Genomic DNA, 21,378 nt, shown 5'->3' with positions numbered 1-21,378 from the left:
ATGGATGCAAAACTGCAACATGGTCTGTTTAGGAAATAAATATCATATTGTTCTGTAAAGCTTAGATAAGGCAGTCCTGACAGCTCAATACACTGCAACTTAAAAATGCCAAGACACAAACACACTACAAATAGAAATATTTCTGTTCTGTTGTGAGTTTTTTAGTGTGCTGTCAAACTAATGAAGTAGTGTTCTGAAACTGGAGCATGTTTGTGTCTTTGCACATGTTTTCTTACATATACAAATGCACTGAGCTTTCAGGGCCACCTTATATAGATCAGTTGGATATACCCCAACCTCAACCCTTGAGCAAATATTGCTGTGGGTGCAGGTGCTAGGAAAACTGTAGTTGCTGACCTTTAAGGCCCCCACACACCGCCCCGACGCGACCCGACGCCGACAGCCTTTGTCTGACGAGTCTGTCGCCTCTCATCGGCCACAGTCGGGAGAAAGGAAGCAGTGAACACACCGCCCCGACTACTGCCGACCAGAGCGATTGATATTTTAGTAGCGATAGGACTCCCATATAAAATACAGACCAATTTCATAAAGTGGTAATAATCTTGCCATGTACAGTAACCATGTTGACTTAACAAAAATAAAACAAAATAAAATAAAATTTTATTAGACTGATTGGTTCATTGTAAAACGTTTATTTATTTACGTAAATGTGGTGAATTCAGTATGTAGCCCAGAGCCCTGCTCACTTTTCATTCAAACAAACTAATGCCACTGCCACAGTTGTTAAATTTCATCAATGAAACCAACATTAATCTCCTAAAAAGAATTTAACCAGCCAGTGGTAAACCTCTAAAAGCGTGCGAGATCCCCTGGGAGGATGACAGAGGTCGGCCCCGGCAGATCAGCTCATTGGAGCGGCTGCTGCCGCTGTGACAGTCGCTGCCACGATCCCCGGTCGCGGCTTCCACAGACTCCCAGAACAACCATCGGAGCAAATTTCCTAGCAAGTGTTAGAAACTGACCACAGACTCTGGATTAAACTGTGACGTGTTAACAGCGCTAAAGCCAGAATGAAAACAGTTTTTAGCAGCTTTACTGCTAAAATGCTATTTACTGCAGGGGTTCTTGACACTGTGTCACAGAGACCCGGGATATGAATTCTGTTCATGACATGAAAATATAAAATATAAAAACTATAAGCTGTTTTTAATTTTCTCCTTTCTTACTCTTCAATAGTTTGAGCATCCTCGTAGGTGTTCTGGTAAAAGCTAATAAAATCCTCATGTGGATCTCTTTCAGGTCCCTCCTGGATGGATGTGTTGATCTTTTATCTGAGGTGCCTGCCACTCCTTGTTCTTCTAATAACCTTCTTTTACCTCTACAACAGACTGACCAAGGCTCAGCAACACAAAGCAGGTACAATATGATACTCAACAAACATCAGTATATTAAAGGTGTTCAGCCATGCATCAGTGTCAGTCAGAATAGATGACTTCTCCTCCAGTAGCGTCGTTAGAGTTTTGCTGAACATGAACTTTGGTTCAGATAATAACGTTGTCCACACCTACACCTGTGTAGGACTCTTTACTTTTCATTCAGTTCTATTGTCAGACTGGGTTCGATTCCAACACTTGGCCCTTTGTCCCTTCCCCTCTCTCTCTCTCTCTCTCTCTCTCTCTCTCTCTCTCTCAGAATTAGAGCATAAAAATAGTTAAGAGAAAAAAAGGGATGGACATGCAAATTCACACATGTTATTTCATCCTTTTAACTTAAAAAGTCACCATTGACAACAAATCCCAGTCAGATGCACCACTTTTTTGTTTACCCCTGGAAAAACTTCCTTTGTGTTGTTATAGTAGAAATGCAGCGGCGATATCAAGTGGTAGTCATGAAAATTTACAGAACCTTTAACAAGAGTGTGAATATGACCATGGAGAGGAACTAAGCTGTACGCTGTATAATACTATTCAGAAAAAGAGCATCCACTCATCTCATTTCTGGACCCCCTTGAAAACAAGATGATGCATCTCAAGGGGTTTATCCAAATAAAGAAATTTCTATTTTTCATCTGCTGTAGCTATGTGCAGCTGGTGCAGTTGTTATACAAGTCAAATGTTTGGTGTTTGCAGGGTCCATGTGAGATGAAGACATTTACATCACATGGACTTGACCTTTAGTCTTGTTAAATCAGATATCAGCACCATACTGTACTACTTTAGTAGGAAGGAGCTCATCAGTCTGTTCATTCATGTTTCAGATGCTCCTGAAAATATTTCCACTTCAGACAAAAGAAGAGAGGAAGACCAGGAAGAAGAAGAAAGAGAGGAAAACCTGGAAACACTTTTATGAAAATCTTCATTTGTCTTGACAACTGTAACACTTTTCTGCCACTGTGTTTTTAACTACCTTTTATAAATAAACACTATTATTACAACATTATCATTGTGAGTGTCCCTGGTGTTTCTATAACACTACATAGACAGTATTCATGCCAGTTAAGATCAGTGTTGGGCATTAGTAGTAACGCATTACTTTAATCATATTACTCTTCTCAGTAACGGATGTAACAAATTACTGATAAAAAAATTCAGTGATATTATAAAAACATCTTGTTACAACGTTACATTTGTCACTGATTTTTAATTGAACAGTGCAATCCCTGGCTAAAATAAAAAAAGATATATATATATATATTGCGTGCACGTCACCCTGCAGCAAGCGGGCATGCAGCATACTGTATACGTAGATAGCTCTTTAGCTTGTTCATAGCCTATAACAGTTCATTTTCAGGACTAACAGGACAGGATTGGGGATTTTTTGGGGGAGAAATTAAACAGAACACATTACTTTTCTCATTACAGTAAGTAATAAAAGTTGTAATATTACTTGATTGAGTAATGAGTAATTTATTACATATTTTGAGTAATGAGCCCGACACTGGTTAATGATTAAGTTAATCTATAAAACCATGGATCCATGGTTTTATAGCCTTGTTAGTAGTAGGAACAGGCTGTGAGCAGGAAACAACAGCTGCTGAGTGGTCCACTGTTGTGTCCTACCCATATGTGTTTCTCTTCAGTTCGATTGTGGACACCAAAACATAATTGAGACTCTGAGTCTAGACTGACATTAATAATAATTAATAATGATAATGAGGAAACAAGATAAATATTAACAAATCTGTGTTTCTGCTGGATTCTATTTGGATTAATGACATATGATGAAAACATCAAAGAATACAGTTAGCCTATCTGGCCAAATTACTGTAAACCGTAACACACTTGTTGGGTGTTTTTAACTTGAAAACCCAACACTTGCACCCCAGTTTGATTTGTCACTTAAGTACATCTCCCAGAAACACTTCCATTACTGTCAGTACAGTGTGATTCTGTATTTGCTTTTCACTAAACTTTTTTGTACAGTGTATTTTCACCATGTGTTGTGAAATTCCAACTGACTGAGATGGAACTGACTTATCTTTTGATGCACAGCACAGTACAGAACCAAAGGCTTACATGGTGTATTTAAATGTCAATATATCAGATGGAAACAGAGGAGTATCATATTTTTGTTGTTCATTGTTGAGGGTGTGATCTCATAACGTCTGCTAGACTTGTGAAACATCACCCTCTGATGTTTGGGGTGTAGATTTGGGTGTGTATAGTGTCAAAACACTCTGTTCTGCTGGCAAACCAAGACTTCCGCTTTCAAACTCTGTCACGAAAACTGAAAAGAGTGAAACAATCTCAGCCAAGGTTTTCACACGGACTCTATCGCTTCCTTCAACTGCATCTCGAGGAAGGAGGAAGGAACACAGGCTGTGGTTTCTCACACTTCTCTTAAACTGTGGGAGAAAGATGCTACCGTGTGTGTGTGTGTGCTTTTTGAGTGTGCGTGAGCGCGTCGTGGGAGGGACTTAGAGAAGCTGTGAGGAGATGAGTGTTTGCAGGCGGAGGTGAGGCAGAGAAGAGAAGATGAAGCTCCTACTGAGCAGTCTGCTGTTGGCCTCTCACTGCGCCATCTCATCATGGAGTAAGTAGAAACACAACTTTAACATCACAGCTGTGTCTAGTGTGAGTTAGAGCTGCAAATGTTAAAAATATTTAACATTTCAGGTCTTTGAAGGTTTGAATTTTTCTGTTTGTGAACAGTACATCTCACAGCACAGTAGCCTACGTTTCAAGAAGTTAGTTTCACAGACAAAGAAATGCAAAATTGATCGTAACAGAAATAAATGATAACAATTCTTCATTAATAGTAGTAAACTGTATTATTTAGACTCCAGGTCCATTTAAAAAAGTAACATAACATCATATCAGTATTTCCACATAGCTGACTGGTATCGCACAGCACTGAGACCAGGATGTGACAACAGCAATATGGCAGCATTATGTGAACCGCTCAGTTGACGGAGACATTTGTACATCAGTTTTCTCAAAAGAGCATGAAATGAATGAACTTGTCCATAACAAAACAAATCAGTTTTCTAAACAACATGTGCAAAATGTATTGCTTTGTACGAAAGTGCCAAAACACTGATGCAGTTCACAGTCTTATTATGGGCCTTGAAATGATCGATGGCTTTGTCTCTTTACAGGTGTTTCATCTACAGACATGTTGGCTGTGACCCAGAGTCCAGATCATGTTTCTGTCATGGAGGGGGACACTGTCACCATCAGCTGCTGCTTCCCGGGGAAAAATTCAAGAACAAGAATCAGCTGGTGGAATAATCAAACAGAAGTGAAGAAGGAGTTCATAAATCAGAATCATGAATCAAATTTCTGTTCAAATTTGACCTTTTTCAATATCACACCAAAATACAATGGGAGTAGATACATCTGTACTGTGACTACAGATATACCAGTTCTTTCTGTAGTCTCAGGAAATGGCACAGTGATCACAGTTAGGACCAAAGAGGACGGAGGAGACGACACAGATCATGGTAGGTGACCAGACACAAAGACTTTCAGGGTTTGACTAACTTCCTAGTTTGACAATCGATACAGTGAATAATGGCGTGTATTCAAAATCATGAAAAAATCTTCATAGTATATTTGTTTCTATTAAATCACTATATAAATCAGTAAAATTATTAGTTAAAAATAAACTAATAATGCAAAATTAGAAAGTTTTATGTTCCTTATCTTGCAACTTTGGTACTATATCAGGTTAATGTCTTATGCAAAAACAACAAAACTGAATTCACAGTCCTGTAACCATCCCCTGCTCATTATAAAACTGTTTTTTTCTTGTCTGTATACAACATCTATTGCACGTCTGCCCATCCTGGGTGAGGTGATCCCTCCTCTGTTGCTCACCCTGAGGTTTCTCCAGTCTTTCCCTGTTAAAAGGGTTTTCCATGGAGTTTTTCCTCAGTGGATGTGAGGGTCTAAGGGCAGAGGATGATGTTATGATGCTATGTTTTGAGACAAACTGTAAAAATGGGCTATACAAATAAAATTGCCTTCCCTTGCCAGTGTAATATCTGTGTTTTTCTCGCATGCAGATGAACAAGGTGCCGGACCAAAAGAGAACCCCATCATAATCGCTGTGGCTGTAGTGGTTCCACTGCTGCTCATCACCCTCCTCGGTTTCTACTGTCTGCAGAGGAGACAAGGTACATGTCTAAATGTTTTCTTATTCTTCATCACAAGCTCAGTTGAAGTTCTCACAGGGACAATTTCTGGTTTAGAAAGTCATTGTGAAGTCTGCGAACTGTCCAGAATAACTGTTACGCTGTTTCCAGGAAGAGATGCCACTGGTGATTTTGAAATGTAATTTTCGCAATTCATTCACTGTATTTTTTTCACAGCTCTGAACTTCCCAAAAAAGAATTCCTTCACTTCAGGTTTATATCAATCTCAAGCCTAAAAATATCAATATAGTTCAAGGGAAAAAGGACCCCATGAAAAAATCAGTAAATTACAAATATGGCAGCGTGAATAGCGTACTAATGGGTGAGTTTATCTGTGTCTCAAAAACCCACTTATAGACACTAATGTTAGTGAAAAAAGTGTTAAGATAATTAAACTCCCTGGAAATCAATACTTTTAACCTTTCTCTGGTGGTCGGGTCACCAGTGACCCATTCTCAGGTTTTAAATGCATAAAAGTACCACATAAATGTGTTTATAGCATCAAGGCTTTTTGACTTTGTCAGGAACATCTATTTAAACAAAATTTTAAAAAATGTAAAAAAGTTTCACAAAATTCTAAAATGATCTGGTTAAAATTATGACATTTGTGGTGTTAGGGTCAATTTTGACCCGGTTATAACGATAAGAACAATAATTAGAGTTCAAACTGAAATTATAATTGCAAAACCAACCTTTTCATGGATAAGGAAGCCAAACAATGTAACCAAGAGATGAGAAACAAATGGGATGATAAATAATTGTTTTAGTGTGTTTTACAGCTGATTTAAGACTCAGGTCAAAACCGACCCTAACACCATAGATGGTAGCAGAAAGCTGACAAGAGGACGGCCCAGGGACCACACCAAAAAATATTAAAACCAATTTGTTCATAGATAAGGAAGCCTAACTGTCAAAACCAAGATATGAAAAAAAAAGTTTTTAGTGTATTTTACAGCTGATTTAAAACATGGGTCAAAACTGATGGTAGCAGAGAGCTAACACAAGACGAAATAAACAACAAATAAAAAAGGAACTATGTAGATGTTTGTCCCTCTGCAGACACAACAGATAGTTGAGAGATGATGATGATGATGGTGTGAGCTTTTAAAATTCCTCCAGAGTTGGAGCTCACTCTGTGTTGAAGGCACGGTCTCCGTCATTCTGGTTTAATGAAAGGCCTGCTAACAGGGGGAGCATGTTCACAATATCACTGCCAAACAGAGCAGGACTTAGTAAATACCCAGAGTCATGGAGTGAATGCTGATTGTGCCCTGTCACAGCCAGATGTTAGCAGATGTTAGTAGTTTATTGTACAATGTAAAACGGGCTTGCCATTGTCAGTAAAACAGACCATCATTATCTTGATAAATAAAAGGCAGAATTGTGCATTCTACCTAAAGAGTGTTGTCTTAGATAGAAATGTTGACAGTTAGGTTGCGACACAGATTTGTATAGATCTGACCTACTTAAAAAGGAAGTACAGAAGATTTTGACCTTCATTAAACAGCTTTGGAGTAATTGTGATGGTTAAATGAGCAAAACAGCAAAAAAGCGACCTGACTTGTGTAGTTCCCCTTTAAGAGAAGAGAAAGACGACAGAAAGGTCGGCATCTTCAACTGTGTGTGAGAGACAGAAAATATAATTATCAAAGACAATCAGCTGCAGAGAACCATAAGATAACAGAGTTACAGTAAAGGATGAATAAATGTCTGCAGTGTGCTTTAGTAATTCTAATATGGTGTCTACACAGTAAGCAATAGTTTCCAGTCATCTGTATTATGCACATGTGATGCAACAGATAGTGACAAAGCACCCCGGCTGGCATTTGTGGTTGATGTTTGACATCAGCAACACGTACCTATCTCATGCTTCAAAAATGACAATGCACTATCAACACAATGTTTTTGCAAGCACAACTCCAGGGCATCTTTGCACAGGTTCGGGTCAGTCACTAGTTTAAATATAAGTAATGACCTGGAATAATTTCAGTAGGAAAGGTGTGGGACCAAGAATTTAATCTTGGCAATGACAATAATGTGGAAATGATTGGTGCAGCAGGGTTTTCTCTACAAATAAAAAAGGAACTATAGGACTCAACTGAGGGAGAGACTACACAAGGCATGATGGCAGTGTTTTTTCTGGTGCAAGCCAATACACTAGTGCAGTGTTTTTCAACCTTGGGGCCTGGAATTCAAATGGGGTCCCCTGAAATGTCTAGTAATTGATAAAAACAAATTTAATGATAAAAAATATATGTTTTTTTAACTAATTATTATTCTTTTTCAAATTTTAATTAAAAACACCACACACTTAAACAACTGTATTCTATATTGTAACTTTATCGAATATAAATCGAATTCATATAAAATGTAGCATGCTGGCGCATCTTAATTGACGTGCAGTCATATGATCGCGGGGTCGCCAGAAATTTGTGATGTCAAAATAGATTCACAGGTAAAAAAAAGGTTGGGAACCACTGCACTATAGTGCCCATCTAATTTAAAAAGAAAGCTTGAATGTGCCATTTCTCCAGATTTTCATTTTATTGTGTGGAAGAATCTAATTTCTGTGTGTGTGTGTGTGTGTGTGTGTCCCACGGGTTCAGCCCAAGCAGCCAGGGTGATCTATGAGGTTCCCCACATTGACTCTGAGGAGGCAGAGATGGACAAACACAGCACCGGCTCCTCCAGAGGCTCTTCTCAGTGGGTGAGTGTAATGGTGACGGGTGTGGGAGGACCAGAGGAGGAAAACAGGCTTATTGTTCCACATTTTAGTGAGAGCATTCCGCATGTGTGGAACTGTGGAAGTGTGGAATAAAGATTGATAATATAATATAATATAATATAATAAAGTATAGATTAATACTGATTCACATCTAATTCATATGATTAAATGATGCATTTAATCATAAGGATTTGGAAGGTATCTGTCAGTTAAATGTGCAAAAGCTAAAAATTATATTATAGTGTCTGTAGCACAACATAAAGAATAAATAAAAATCAGTGATGGTGTATCTTTTTTTAATGAAGAATTGTTCTTTTGTATTTTTGAAGGGAATGCCTCTGCCTGAATCTACTCAGTCTCATTACTTAAATGTATGACTATGTTTATACTGTCTGTATCATTGATATTTATTGTATATGCACAATTACTGATAACTATTTAGAGTAACAATATCTGTCTACTGGTGTTGTGTGGCTGCCCAAACTTTATCCTGATAAGCCACAAAAAACTTTTTATTTTCCACAGCAAAGTATAAAACAAAACTGTCACCCTTATTAGGTGTAGGCTACATGGTCCTAACAACAATGTTCAATATGTTATCCCTTGCTTTAAACGTTCTGTATTTGTAGAAACTGCTAATGCCTTCAGTCTCTACTACACATTGAACCTATAATTTGAGGCGCCGATCATATAAGAATGTGTTTTTATGTAGGAGCAATATAATGCGACAACATCTCACCTACAGGCTGTCATAAATAACAGTTTTAACTGACTGACCAACATCCTGCCTGTGACTAATTCACCTATTTACATCATTTGCAAAGGTTGTGTAACCTTTGAGCAACCACACACTCAAGCTGACAAATGTTTGTTCTCTTCTGATAAAATGTGTGAGTCTGTAATAATTGAATTTTTATCTTTTGGTCTCTTTCAGTGTCAGGTACCAGTGTACGAATCCTTCGATTACTTTTCGCCTGTGCAGACCAAGGAAAGTGGATGAGGATCTGCTCACTGGACTCCCTATTGTTCCAGTATTTTCTCTTCTTATGCATCTGACACCACACTCTCAGGCTGGAAAGATTTTTATTAAGCTTTTGTAAAGAGTGATAATATTTTCTATTTCTCTACAAATGAATTCTTATTCATCTTCATGGCGAAAGGCCATTTCAATAACAGATGTAAGCTACTTGCAACAAACTAAGAAAAGAAAAGTATTTGCTTCTTGTTTTGCTCAATCATACCCAGCTAGTCTGTTGACCACATTAGTTAGTGGTATTGATTATAGGCCGCTAAGATGGTTTCACAATGATTTCCGCTCACGTTAAGGACACAGTGGAAACTATAGGGTTATGGGGTCGTTCCATTGTAGGTCAGTGACAGGAAGTGGAAACAGGGTCTGTGAACGTCGCATTGGTTTCTCCCCGGCCTTGTTCTGTGCGTGTTTATCACATACAGGCACATGAAACTGTCACAGGACATATAGAGTGATAAACATGCTCTACATTTGAGGTTGTGTGTTTCCTTTTCTAAAATGTCCAGAGACCATGTTAGCATTACTGAAGACAGAGTGACAATCAGTGTGAGCAGGAAGTTAGCCATCAGAAGATGCTCTCTGTTTATGCACATTGAGTGGGACATGTTTTCTTTGTCCTCTAACCATAAAGTATTATGACATACAAAATATGAATCTTACAGTCTTCAGTTACGTAAGATTTGGTCTCTCAATGTAGTTAAGATGCTAATATATTAGCATTCTGTTTGTGAAGTGAAGTAGTCACGTATCATCCCAAAGTAAAAATGTGAAGCTGTGGCTGCTCTAACTATCAGAGGCTCTGTCTGTAGTCTATATTAGAAATTAGCCGGCAAGCTAATTATCTTGTGGGTAAGCTTATTATTTCTGTTCCAAAACAAAAAATGCAGACAGATTTAAAAAAAATAAAAAAATAAATAAAAGCTTAGCCTGTTAAAAAAAAGTTTTTGACACGTAGCTTTGAGCTTCCTGTCCTCTTCAGCTGCCTGCATGGTAGGCACGTGGCCCGGGGCAGTCTATGCAAATATTGGCTTTAAACATAGTTTGCAAACATGTCATGACAGGGAGACAGTAGACCTTAAGGTTTGCATAATATGAGCAAATGATGGGGCAGCATACAGTGCTTATACATAGGGCTGACTGAAATGCTATACTGTGACAATCATAGTTATAGTGGGAAAGGTCACTCGTGTATTTCACTTCCACTGAAACCAAATATATATACTTTTTTTTTTTTTTTTTTTTTAAAGACCGTAAATGTGATTTTAGATGGGGGCTGTAGCAAATATGCCTCTTCAGGGGAGTTAGCAATCATGTACGAGGTCTGTGCAAACATTTCAACTTCATCAACAAATACAGCCCCTGCAACTATAGAGGTTGGGAGTCGGCCATTTTCCAATAGTAATATTCAGTTACTATATACACAATGGATGGCACTGTAACCAACAACATGGATGATTTGGTGCTACAATTTATTTGTGTTTATGGCACAGAGCTCTTTTGGTGATGTGAAGTTATAAAGTTCATAATTAAATACTGGCCTGGTTGGCGCCTGGTGATTTGTCCCAGTGAGTCAGCCAGTTTCATATTGATAAAGAAAGGGAAAGGCTCCAAAGACACACTCATTTACGCAAATAGCCTACTTGCTCTGTGCTTCACCTTACCTGCATGTACTCACTCATATGACTTGCAAAAGGTGTTAACCACCATATGCTGCAAATGAAACTTTCTCACGAGTGACCTTTCCCACTATAACTATGATATGTTTGAAGAGATGAACTCTGTACACACTGTTTCAGCTCCACAGTGGGATACAAATATTGTAAAACATGCAATATGCTGGTAATATGTGCTTCAAAATGATATTATTGTTACTGTAATTGAATCCAACTTCCTAAATACACCTGTAATAAACTATATATAAAATGTTCGGGATTATAAAATGTGTATTTTCCATTGTGTTTGATGTACATCATTACAGACAGAGCAGTGCTGCTATTGCTATTGGTTGTGTGATCTGATAAATGCATTTTCACAATATACAGTACAGCATCTGGTAACTCTGTAAGAGTATACTGTTTCAAGGAAATCGAGGCAAGCGAGGATACCAGGTACTTGCACAACTCGCTTTTGAATTACAGGTTTCGCCGCACAGCTCATGTCCACCACTGCACAACAACACAGACAACCACCAACCACAGTGGATGCAACGATGGTAGTGTTTCAAAATCATCAAGTGATGATAACCACAGTGACAACCAGCACATGCTCGTTCATGTACAATAAAATAATTTTTATTTATTTTGCCTTAATGAATAAATTGAAAAATGAAGCGCCTTTGTTGTTTGATTGGTGAAAAGCCCTCCCTTTAAATCAATAAATAAATGACTAAAGCTCTTATGGTTGGTGAGGTCATGTGCCCATTGGGCGTAGGTCTGAAGTGTTGACACAGTTGGAGCCACAACCTTGATCAAACACTAATGCCGGTCCTGTTATCATCTTACCTTTTGAAGCTTGCTGTACACTGGTGCCAAGCCCACTTTCCAAAAGGTATAAAAAAGACCCGTCCCTCTCCTTTCCCACCTCTGACACATCAGCTGCTCTGTTGATCCGCTTCAGTTTTCCTTCTCGCTTTGTTAACCACCTCTTGAAAAGCAACCATGAGCCAGCTGGAGACCGCCATGGCCATCCTGATGAGGACCTTTGATACATATGCTGCTGGACAGGGAAGAAAAGACACACTCACCAAAGCCGAGGCCAAGACTTTGCTGGAGAAGGAGCTTCCTGGTCTGCTCAAGGTACTGTACACCCACAGGGAAGACCTCAGCAGCCGTCCCCACCCTGTGCTTCAGGGTGTTGGCTGCCCATACTGACAATGGACTGACTTGTGGTGTAAAGCGACTTGTTTGCTTAACTTTGATACCTATTTTGTTAAAACAGATTTAAATAGTTTTAGCATTAGTTTTGCCAGTTTTTATTTCCTTCATCCAGGGCCGTTGTATAGGGGAGAAAGGTGATGATAATTCTAGGGGCCCACAAAAAACCCCAGTAGTCTAATCTTTGTATGACTGATTTATTCTGCATAAGACCCTGTAATGCTGCATTAGCATCAAAACAAAGTAGGCTAAATAAAAAATTATAATACATACATCGTCTAAGAAAAAAAAGTGGAAAAGTCAGGGGGTAGGGGCCCACTTTAGTATTCTTTCAGGGGGCCCAGAATTCCTAGCAACGGCCCTGCCTTCATTGTGTCAAAACAAAATATGTCTAAGAACATGATGCCAGAGACAGCTAGATCTTTTTATTAAGGCATGTTAAGAAGAGTAAATCTCATTAAATTACTTTTACTTTTTTGTTTGCATATATGACATTTTGAAGTAGCGCTGGTGTTTGTTACTCTGCAGGCAGCAAAGAACCCAGGTGAGGTGGACAAGCTGCTGAAGGGTCTGGATTTCAACGGAGACTCCGAGGTCGACTTCTCAGAATTCGTGGTGATGGTAGCCGCTCTGACCTGCGCCGCCCACGGCCGCTGCAAGAAGTGAGCAATCTATCCACCCTGGGCCAACATGGCGGCAACAGCAGCGTCGACTCTTTTTTTGTAGCTGCTTAATAAAGTGATACATGGTTGTCAGGTGTTGTGTGATTATGGACAAAATATATATATAAATCTGTGTGGAATTAAAGAATTATTTATGTTGATGCAAGAGAAGATAAAAAATAATCCTTTATTAACTCCACAGTGAGCATTAATAAAATAACAAAAGTAAGAAGAGATAATTAACAATTTCATTAAAAAAGGAAAAAGAAAAAAAAGAGTCCACCAGGAGGAGAAAAAAATTGTAGTTTTGTAGTCTGTAGTCTTTTATAAGCCAGATGGCCGAAACACATTCTTAAAAAAACTCTCATGGTCACATACACAACACAAAATGTGGTTCAAAAGAAAGATGCATGATCATCGGCAAGACACTAAAAGCAAAATATCAATATGCAACAAAAGCATTAAAAGGTAAATATAACAAAATCATTTACTGCAACACACAATGGTAGCAAAATAAGGTGAATTGTGTTTGTACGATGGATGAGATTCAAAGTGACACTATGTTTATTTCACAAGGGGACGTGGAAGGGAATTATTTTTAACGTGTGACTAGTCAAAAAGTCACAGACACATTTCCTGTCTAACCAGAACGAGGAGGCACACCTGTGAACTAAGCACACACAACAACCACACACTGAGTATGTTGTCGCTCGACAGACAGCGTCTCGCTAAGACCTTAGTGGTCGTGAAGGGACATGGAGCATTTCTTGTAAATCACATTCACTTCACACAGAACAGAGGCACTTACACTCCTGGGGTTTTTGACCATGTCCTGTGACCTGCCACAGAAAAAAAACTCTTGTTATTGACATTGTTTTATATTACATGTACTATATAAGAACGTGTCTTTGCTTCTCTGCTGATAAGAGCATTTGACAAACCTCAAAATACTTCACCTTTACCTGAGAGAGAGATTGTCTATAGTCTATCTATTAGTATCCCCATTAGCCATTACTTTAGGACAGTGTTTTTCAACCTTGGGGTCGGGACCCCACGTGGGGTCGCCTAGAATTCAAATGGGGTCGCCTGAAATGTCTAGTAATTGATAGAAAATAAAATTACTGATAATTTTTTAAAAACTAATTATTATTATTTTTTAAAGATAACTGTATTCAATACTTTCACTTTCTCGAATATAGTTTATAGAGTTTAAATAAAATGCAGCATATAAAAATATCTGAGCTGGTGCATCTTGATTGACGGCTGTGATCGCATGACTGCACGTGGTTGAGAGGTCGCCAGAAATTCGTGATGTCAAAATGGGGTCACGAGCCAAAAAAGGTTGGGAACTGCTTTAGGAGCGACGGCTATTCTTCCTGGGGTCCCATACATACAATAACATATAAGGAAAAAGATATAGAGTAAAAACAACATGAAAAAACAAACTAAAACCACACTGAATACATGTATGTAAATGTAAAATATGTAAATGTAACTGGCATTACCAATTATGATGCTGTAGTGTATTATACACCTTAACTTTCTTGCTTAAATATCTTGTATTATCTTATGTTCTTCTTATTGTGTGTGCTTTCTCTGAACTGAAGGAATGTGTGAATTGATGCTCTGCTTCATGGGTTCCAGATGCTGCCTAGAAGCAACTTGGTCTGTTGGAAAGATTGATGATTGTTTTGTTTAGCCTGAGGGTGTCTTCTTCCGTTGACCTGTGGTGGCCCAGAGGTTATCAATTTGGTCAAGAGGTTAAATCCCAGAAAGTAAATAATCCAGATCAAGGAAGTCTTTGTTGATTGGTTGCATTCCTTAGTTTGGAGAAGGTGGAGTGTTTGGAGTTAGAAACATATATAAGGTCAGAGCTTTGGGCCAGGAGAGAGAGATCTCATATTGGACCAGAGATACTCCAGGATTCGGCATTTTTGTACACGGTTCTTCTTCTTGTTAATAAACTTCTTTTTTGAATACAAGCGAAGACGTGTCGGCGGTGATCCCTTCTTTTCATCAACACATCAATATACCACAATTTTGGCGTCACGAACTTGGACGTGTTTGTGGCTCTTCAGTTTTTCTTCAGCTTTAGCCAGCCGGCTCCTGCATCGATCTGGGCTTCTGAAAAGTGTGAGTTCTTCACAATATTATGTGCTGGTCTGTCTGTTGGAGCTGTTGTCTGTCTGCTGTTGGGTCACACCGTTAAAGAATCTTTGTGTGGGTGATTGTTGCTTTGATGATTAGAAGCTGTTTATCGTTCTAAATTTTTCTAAATTAGGGGGTTTTTGGTCTTTCATTTTTGGCTTTTGGTTTTTGTTTGCGTTGCAGGCAACGCAAAAAGGGGGGTATAGGGAATTTGGAATAAAGGTTGTTGGGGGGTACTAAAGGTTGTTGGGGGGTACTTAAGGTTAAGGGGGGTAAGGATGAGTAAAGTTAAAGGTGGTTAAAGATTTCAATAGAGGGAAAGTTACAGGGGGGTATATAAAAAGTAAGGATTAAAGGGGGGTAAGGATTTGAATAGAGGGATTTTTTGAGTAAAAAGAGGTAAAATAGAGGGACATTTTGGGATATTAAAAGAAATAAGGTTAAAGGGGGGTTTATTAAGAGTAAAAATAAAGTTAGAATAAAGAGTTAGAAAGAAGTTTTAATACATATGTGATCACTTGTTTTGTGTTTGTTTGTTAAATCCCCATTTTTGTGTGTGTGTGTGTGTGTGTGAAGACCGGTTTTCTTTTGTGAATAAAGTTTATGAGTAATTGATATGATTGAGTGTATGTTGAATAAGGTATAAGAGTGAATAACGTATAAGAATAAGATGTTTGACTAAGTTATAATATGTTATATTATATATATAATTATATATTCTTTAAGTTTTAACAAATATGAGCCTGAGAAGGATGTTTATGAACCTTTAAAGGACGTTTAATAAGAAATAAACCTTAAGAATCTTCTAAGGGGACTTTGTGATTAACTTGCTATGAGCCTCTATTTAAGGGGACCTTTGGGAAAATAAATCCATAAGAAACTTATGAACCTCGGAAGAGTAACTTTTTGTGTAGTGGAGAATTTTTTGATAAAGCCTGATTAATTTTGGGAAAACACTTATTTAAAGTGAGAATGTTTTTATGAAAATTATAACGTTCTAAAGTTATAATACAGAATTTTTGAAAGAAAGGAAAAACTTGCAGTAGGAATGTGTTTTGTGTATCTAGTGATTTTATAAAACACTGAACTATTTGTCTGTCTTCCCTTCATGGAGCGAGAGTTCAAGGAGGAGACCAGAGTTTAAGAGGTGTATCTAGAGGCGGACAGAGGACAGCTGGCTTGGATCACAGGGACTGAGGCTTGCAGACGACAGCGCATGCATCTGGATCCAGTGATAAAGGCCAGTGTGATTTTATCCACAGACTCTTTCTGACATTGTTGATGCATATTTAGCTTGATTGATAATAGTACACTCATTTACATTTAGTACACACATCTACAGTACATGCATCATACATATGTTGTAGTTAATTAGAAGGAAGACTTGGCAAAGGACTGATCAATCAATAAAGGTTAATTAATGTTGAGTTGGGGAATTTTATTCTTGCAATTTGATAGATATGATAGATTGTGTGAGGTTGTCATTTTTCTAATATTTCTAATATTTTGAATTCCTTTGAAGTTATTTGTTTCATCTTTCTTTTACTGACCATGGCAATACAGAGGTTATAAATGAATTAATCAATATAAATAAACTAAATAATATTTAGTTAATAATTAGTTAAGTTAAAGTTAAGCACAAGAATAAATGGGAGCCATGGCAATGATAAAATAGATGTAAACAATCCAGAAGTACATACTCCTGTTGAACTAGAAGAATAATCCTAAATTATTAATCAAAATAATACAGTTGTTGGTGTCCACATGAAGTGATCGAAAAAATAAAAAGGTGAAAAATATAAAGAGAAGAGAAAAATAGAGCTTGATATTCTCCAGTTGCTTGAAAAGAGCTAGGGTCAAAAATGGATGAAGGTTATGGGAAAGTTGTAGAGAAAGTTGTAGAGGAAGTAGAAAAGAATGTTAAGAAAGTAGAAATGTTGATGGCAGAGATTGATATACTCCTCTCACATGTGGTCTCAGTAAAGAGACCCTCACCTTATGAGAAGGAGGAGGAGTTTAGGGAAATGTATCCTCAGCTCCCAGTAATTAGTCAGGAGGAGGTCGAAGATCAGAGTGATGAGGAAAAAGCTGTGGGAGGATATGATTCAGCAGTTAGAAGGTTATTGGCTAGTGCAGAAAGAAGAAGAGGTGGATTAGAGAGGGAGAAGGATTTAAGAGAAGAAAGTAATAGGGAAAGCAAAGATGAAAATGAGAATAGGGATAGTAATGGAGATTTGGATAATGAGAGTCCTTCATTTTCAAGAAGGCATGCCAAGACAAAACATGTTTCTAGGGAAGAAGAAGATAGACGACAAACTTTAAGTAGGATTGATAAAAGTATAGATCAATGCCTTAAATATTTGGACCAATACACCACACCAAAAGGCCGGAGATTATTACAGGAACAATTACAAGACTTGCAAATGCAAAAGAAAAAGTTATTGAAAAAAGCCTCCCAAAAATCAGCAAGGAAGGAAGATAAGTTTGATAAGATCTGTCCAGTGGTTATCAGAGGACAGAATCCGGTGTATAAATCTTGGGATGATACAGTTATGCCAGATTTATTTGAGCAATTACCCATTCTTCAAGATGGAGCACATCCTTGGATTTTAAAGTTGAAGGAGATTATGGTGGAAACAAAGCCTACCATGGGAGACTTTAAGAGACTTCTGGTAAATATTATTGGGGTTCCAGCCATGGAAGAGATTTTACAGAAAGCTGGATATAATCGATATGTGGGATCTACTGTGAACGATTCAGAGCTGTTTGGAGCAAATAGAGGTCGACTGTATAGAGCATTAAGAGATACATTTCCAACAAATGTACACCCTGATAATATTCTTTTTGAACCATTAGGACAAGAAGAAAATCCGAGATCTTATGTGTCAAGAGCTCATCAGGTATGGAGAAATGTTACAGGACATGATTCGGATGACAGTCAGATGGAGCAATCAATCTTGCGAGCTAAGATTCAGAAGGGGTTGCCACTGTCAGTGAGGAGTAAATTAGCAGAAGTGGTTGGTCTAGGGAGCATGATAAAGAGTGTTTATACAGATCACATAGCATACCAAGTAGAGCTGTATAGAAAGAAAGAGCATGAACAGGAGGGCCAAGATCAGGAGATCCTTAGACAGTTAAATCAGATTCAACTGAAGAAGGAGAAGAAGCAGGCAGTAGTTATGCAGAACCAATCTGAGATAAATCAGCCCATGCCACAGCCACAGCCACAGCTGCAACCACAGCCAAAACAGCCTTGTGCAGCGGTACCTTTTGTTTATAATGCACAGCCGACCTTTGGTCTGCAGCAGCAGGCATGGAGAGGAAGAGGTCGAGGAAATGTAGGGAGAGCAAGAGGAAACTTTAATCCAAATTTTCAACAAAGTCCTGAAGTGTGTTATATCTGTGGACTGGTTGGACATTTTGCCCGTGAGTGTAACAAAGTAGGAGGAGGAAATTTCAGAGGGAATTTCAGAGGAATCCCAAGAGGAGGCTTCAGAGGTCAGGTAATGACATTCCGAGGACTGTTGAACCCTCTCAGGGGTCCACAGCTAGGATTCTAGGGCTGCTCAGAAAATCCGAAAGGGAGGTGTCAGTTGGTACCTCTTACAAAATCAATTGAGCTTTGCTACAAAAATCAAAAAACTACAATACCTATACTGGTATCAGGAGCCTATACCTATCTGTACTTTTGAGAAGAGATGTTTTGTGTTCTGTGATGACACTAGCATTAAAACCAGTTAATTTGTTCTCCTTTTATGTCTCAACTGTCCATTGCATTGCCTGGCATATTATTAAAACAAGATGTAAACATTTAGGAAGTGCAGGAGAAAATATCAACATCAGGATAAGGACATATTTTGACTTATACTTGTCTGAATGAGGTTAAAGTTGCAGTGTTGAACAGCCACTCCTCAACACTCATGTGTTGTATTGTTTTGATTTTTGTTGATAGTAATGAAACCTCATAGAATTCATAAGTTGTAGTTTAGCATTTATTGACCAAACTGACATGCATCAGATGCTAAAGTAAAGAAAGTAAAATTGTACTGCTTTGGCAGTAACATGTAGTATGAGCAGAAATGTGAAGTCTAAACAGTTGTTTTTTGTCATTCTCCATCTTTTCCTTTATATAGTTAAGAATTATTGTTATTGCCATAGTGTAATAAAATGAAACGTAGGCCTGCATAAGAAATATTTCTTAATATGTTTAAACTCATTGTGTTGGTAAATGTTGATTAGTTGGTTTACTGTTGGGAAAAAAAAAAAGAATATCTTATTCTATAAGTCTCACTCAATTATCCACAAAAGTGGCTTTCTCATAATAAAATGAAATAGGACAGAACATGACATGGTAAGAAAATTATGCGTCTCCAGTGTAAGTCTGGGATCCACTACTCACTCAGGTCAACAGCCCAATTTGAGTCAAAGTGTGAGGCTGCTGCCTCTTAAAGTTCCAGTGTAAAATGTATAATTAAATAATACAAGGACAAATTAGAAATTTAGCAAGCTTACTACACTTATTGCAGTAACATACAGTATATTCAAAAAGCTTAATTTACACAGTGTGAAGTTGTATGGTTACCTTAGAAAGTTGAGATAATTACAAAAAGGAAGCTGTTCTTGAAATAAAGAAATAGTTGTGGATAGGTAGAGGTGACACTTAAGATTCTATTGGTCTTTGGAGAACCATGAAGGATTGATAATAGTGCTCTCAGCCCTTTTAGGTCTGACGATTCAAGAGGCACATGGGTTGGCCCATGTTGCAAGGGGGGAGGTTATAGTATGGATTGTATTTGCTTAAATAGACTGATTGGGTTATAACCAGGTGGATGCTCAGTCACTTGCCAAGTTAACCAAGTTTTCGTCAAAATTTTGCAAGGTTTTTGCCACATTTTTGTGAAGAGATGTCATGAGCAGGAGGGGACTTCTGCTTGGATAATGGATGAGAAGTCTGTGGATACAATTGCAAAACTGATTTAGTAAAAATATAGGGATTTATGTGTTTATGTGCATTTGATGTTTGGAATGTTTTTGCTGTTGCAAAGATACTGGTTTGTTTTCTCTCTCCCTCCTAGAACATAGGAGAGAGATCACTGTGAAAGTGCCAGGCTGTTCGGGGACCCAGATGTTCTGAGAAGATTCAGTCATCTGAACATGAAGAATGTGAATGAATTGAAGGGCCCTGAACATTATGGACACTTAAGTATTTTGACCACATTGAAGATTGACACTGTGGAAGAACTGCAGTATAATTTAATTTGGTGTTTTTATGGAATGCTTTTTAAAAATTGAAGTTTGATGTCTTTCATGATGATATGTACTCACTACTGTATGTTTTTGCTAGTATGTGGATATTGAAGCCTCAGATGTTTTCTTTCTTTTTGACGTTTAGGGAGAGTAATGTTAGGCAGGGACAGGTCCAATGGAGGATCCGATGGGTTGACCAGCCTGAAATTGGATACTGTTTTGATTTTATTTGTCTGAGGTTTTCATATGTATCTACGGAATTGTTTCATTCAAGTTTTAAGAATTTCTTCTTTTCTAATTGGTTTGGAGTGCTAAAAAGCGGTTGCCTAAGGCAGAGGGACCGTGAGAGAATTTCCTGTCTTGATTGTTTGATGGAAACTTTAAGGAAGATTGGCTGCCTGGCAGGTTTTCGCTCTCACACTCCACAAATTGTTTTATTGCTAATGATTGTTTCATTATAGACATTATATAAGAGTGTCTGTTTGTTTCATTATGATAATCATTTGATTGTATGTTATCTTTTATGTGTCGAGACTCTACGAGCCTCGAAGGGGGGAAATATGTAGTGTATTATACACCTTAACTTTCTTGCTTAAATATCTTGTATTATCTTATGTTCTTCTTATTGTGTGTGCTTTCTCTGAACTGAAGGAATGTGTGAATTGATGCTCTGCTTCATGGGTTCCAGATGCTGCCTAGAAGCAACTTGGTCTGTTGGAAAGATTGATGATTGTTTTGTTTAGCCTGAGGGTGTCTTCTTCCGTTGACCTGTGGTGGCCCAGAGGTTATCAATTTGGTCAAGAGGTTAAATCCCAGAAAGTAAATAATCCAGATCAAGGAAGTCTTTGTTGATTGGTTGCATTCCTTAGTTTGGAGAAGGTGGAGTGTTTGGAGTTAGAAACATATATAAGGTCAGAGCTTTGGGCCAGGAGAGAGAGATCTCATATTGGACCAGAGATACTCCAGGATTCGGCATTTTTGTACACGGTTCTTCTTCTTGTTAATAAACTTCTTTTTTGAATACAAGCGAAGACGTGTCGGCGGTGATCCCTTCTTTTCATCAACACATCAATATACCACAATGCTATCAGAAC

At 38.0% G+C, this 21,378-nt stretch overlaps 3 protein-coding genes across 3 annotated transcripts in view; all 3 read left to right on the top strand.

The window, feature by feature from the left end:
- Positions 1–3,694: 3,694 nt before the first annotated feature.
- On the top strand, positions 3,695–11,069 carry LOC146969376 (uncharacterized). Its single transcript, XM_085758893.1, has 5 exons — positions 3,695–3,993; positions 4,559–4,903; positions 5,468–5,578; positions 8,203–8,303; positions 9,256–11,069. The coding sequence occupies exons 1-5, from the start codon at positions 3,936–3,938 to the stop codon at positions 9,319–9,321; spliced, it is 681 nt and encodes a 226-aa protein (XP_085615019.1). The 5' UTR covers positions 3,695–3,935; the 3' UTR covers positions 9,322–11,069.
- Positions 11,070–11,920: 851 nt separating this feature from the next.
- On the top strand, positions 11,921–12,942 carry LOC146969375 (protein S100-P-like). Its single transcript, XM_085758905.1, has 2 exons — positions 11,921–12,149; positions 12,756–12,942. The coding sequence occupies exons 1-2, from the start codon at positions 12,012–12,014 to the stop codon at positions 12,891–12,893; spliced, it is 276 nt and encodes a 91-aa protein (XP_085615031.1). The 5' UTR covers positions 11,921–12,011; the 3' UTR covers positions 12,894–12,942.
- Positions 12,943–16,977: 4,035 nt separating this feature from the next.
- LOC146969374 (uncharacterized) overlaps positions 16,978–21,378 on the top strand; it is a 19,766-nt gene continuing 15,365 nt past the window's right edge. Inside the window, exon 1 of the mRNA XM_085760460.1 lies at positions 16,978–18,210. Within this exon, the coding sequence (XP_085616586.1) occupies positions 16,978–18,210 (1,233 nt within the window). The remainder of the gene's footprint in view (positions 18,211–21,378) is intronic.

The sequence above is a fragment of the Trachurus japonicus genome, chromosome 18, assembly GCF_045865225.1.
Source record: "Trachurus japonicus isolate A0001 chromosome 18, Traja_1.0".
In the NCBI taxonomy this organism is placed as follows: Eukaryota; Metazoa; Chordata; class Actinopteri; order Carangiformes; family Carangidae; genus Trachurus; species Trachurus japonicus.
The sequence above is the reverse complement of the archived record's forward strand: the minus strand, read 5'-3'. Positions and strand labels throughout refer to the sequence as shown.

Coding starts and splice junctions, on each gene's coding strand:
- LOC146969375 (XM_085758905.1), top strand. CDS start 12,012: ATGAGCCAGCTGGAGACCGCCATGGCCATCCTGATGAGGACCTTTGAT. Junction 12,150..12,755: donor AGCTTCCTGGTCTGCTCAAG/GTACTGTACACC, acceptor GTTACTCTGCAG/GCAGCAAAGAACCCAGGTGA.
- LOC146969376 (XM_085758893.1), top strand. CDS start 3,936: ATGAAGCTCCTACTGAGCAGTCTGCTGTTGGCCTCTCACTGCGCCATC. Junction 3,994..4,558: donor CTGCGCCATCTCATCATGGA/GTAAGTAGAAAC, acceptor GTCTCTTTACAG/GTGTTTCATCTACAGACATG. Junction 5,579..8,202: donor CTGTCTGCAGAGGAGACAAG/GTACATGTCTAA, acceptor CCACGGGTTCAG/CCCAAGCAGCCAGGGTGATC.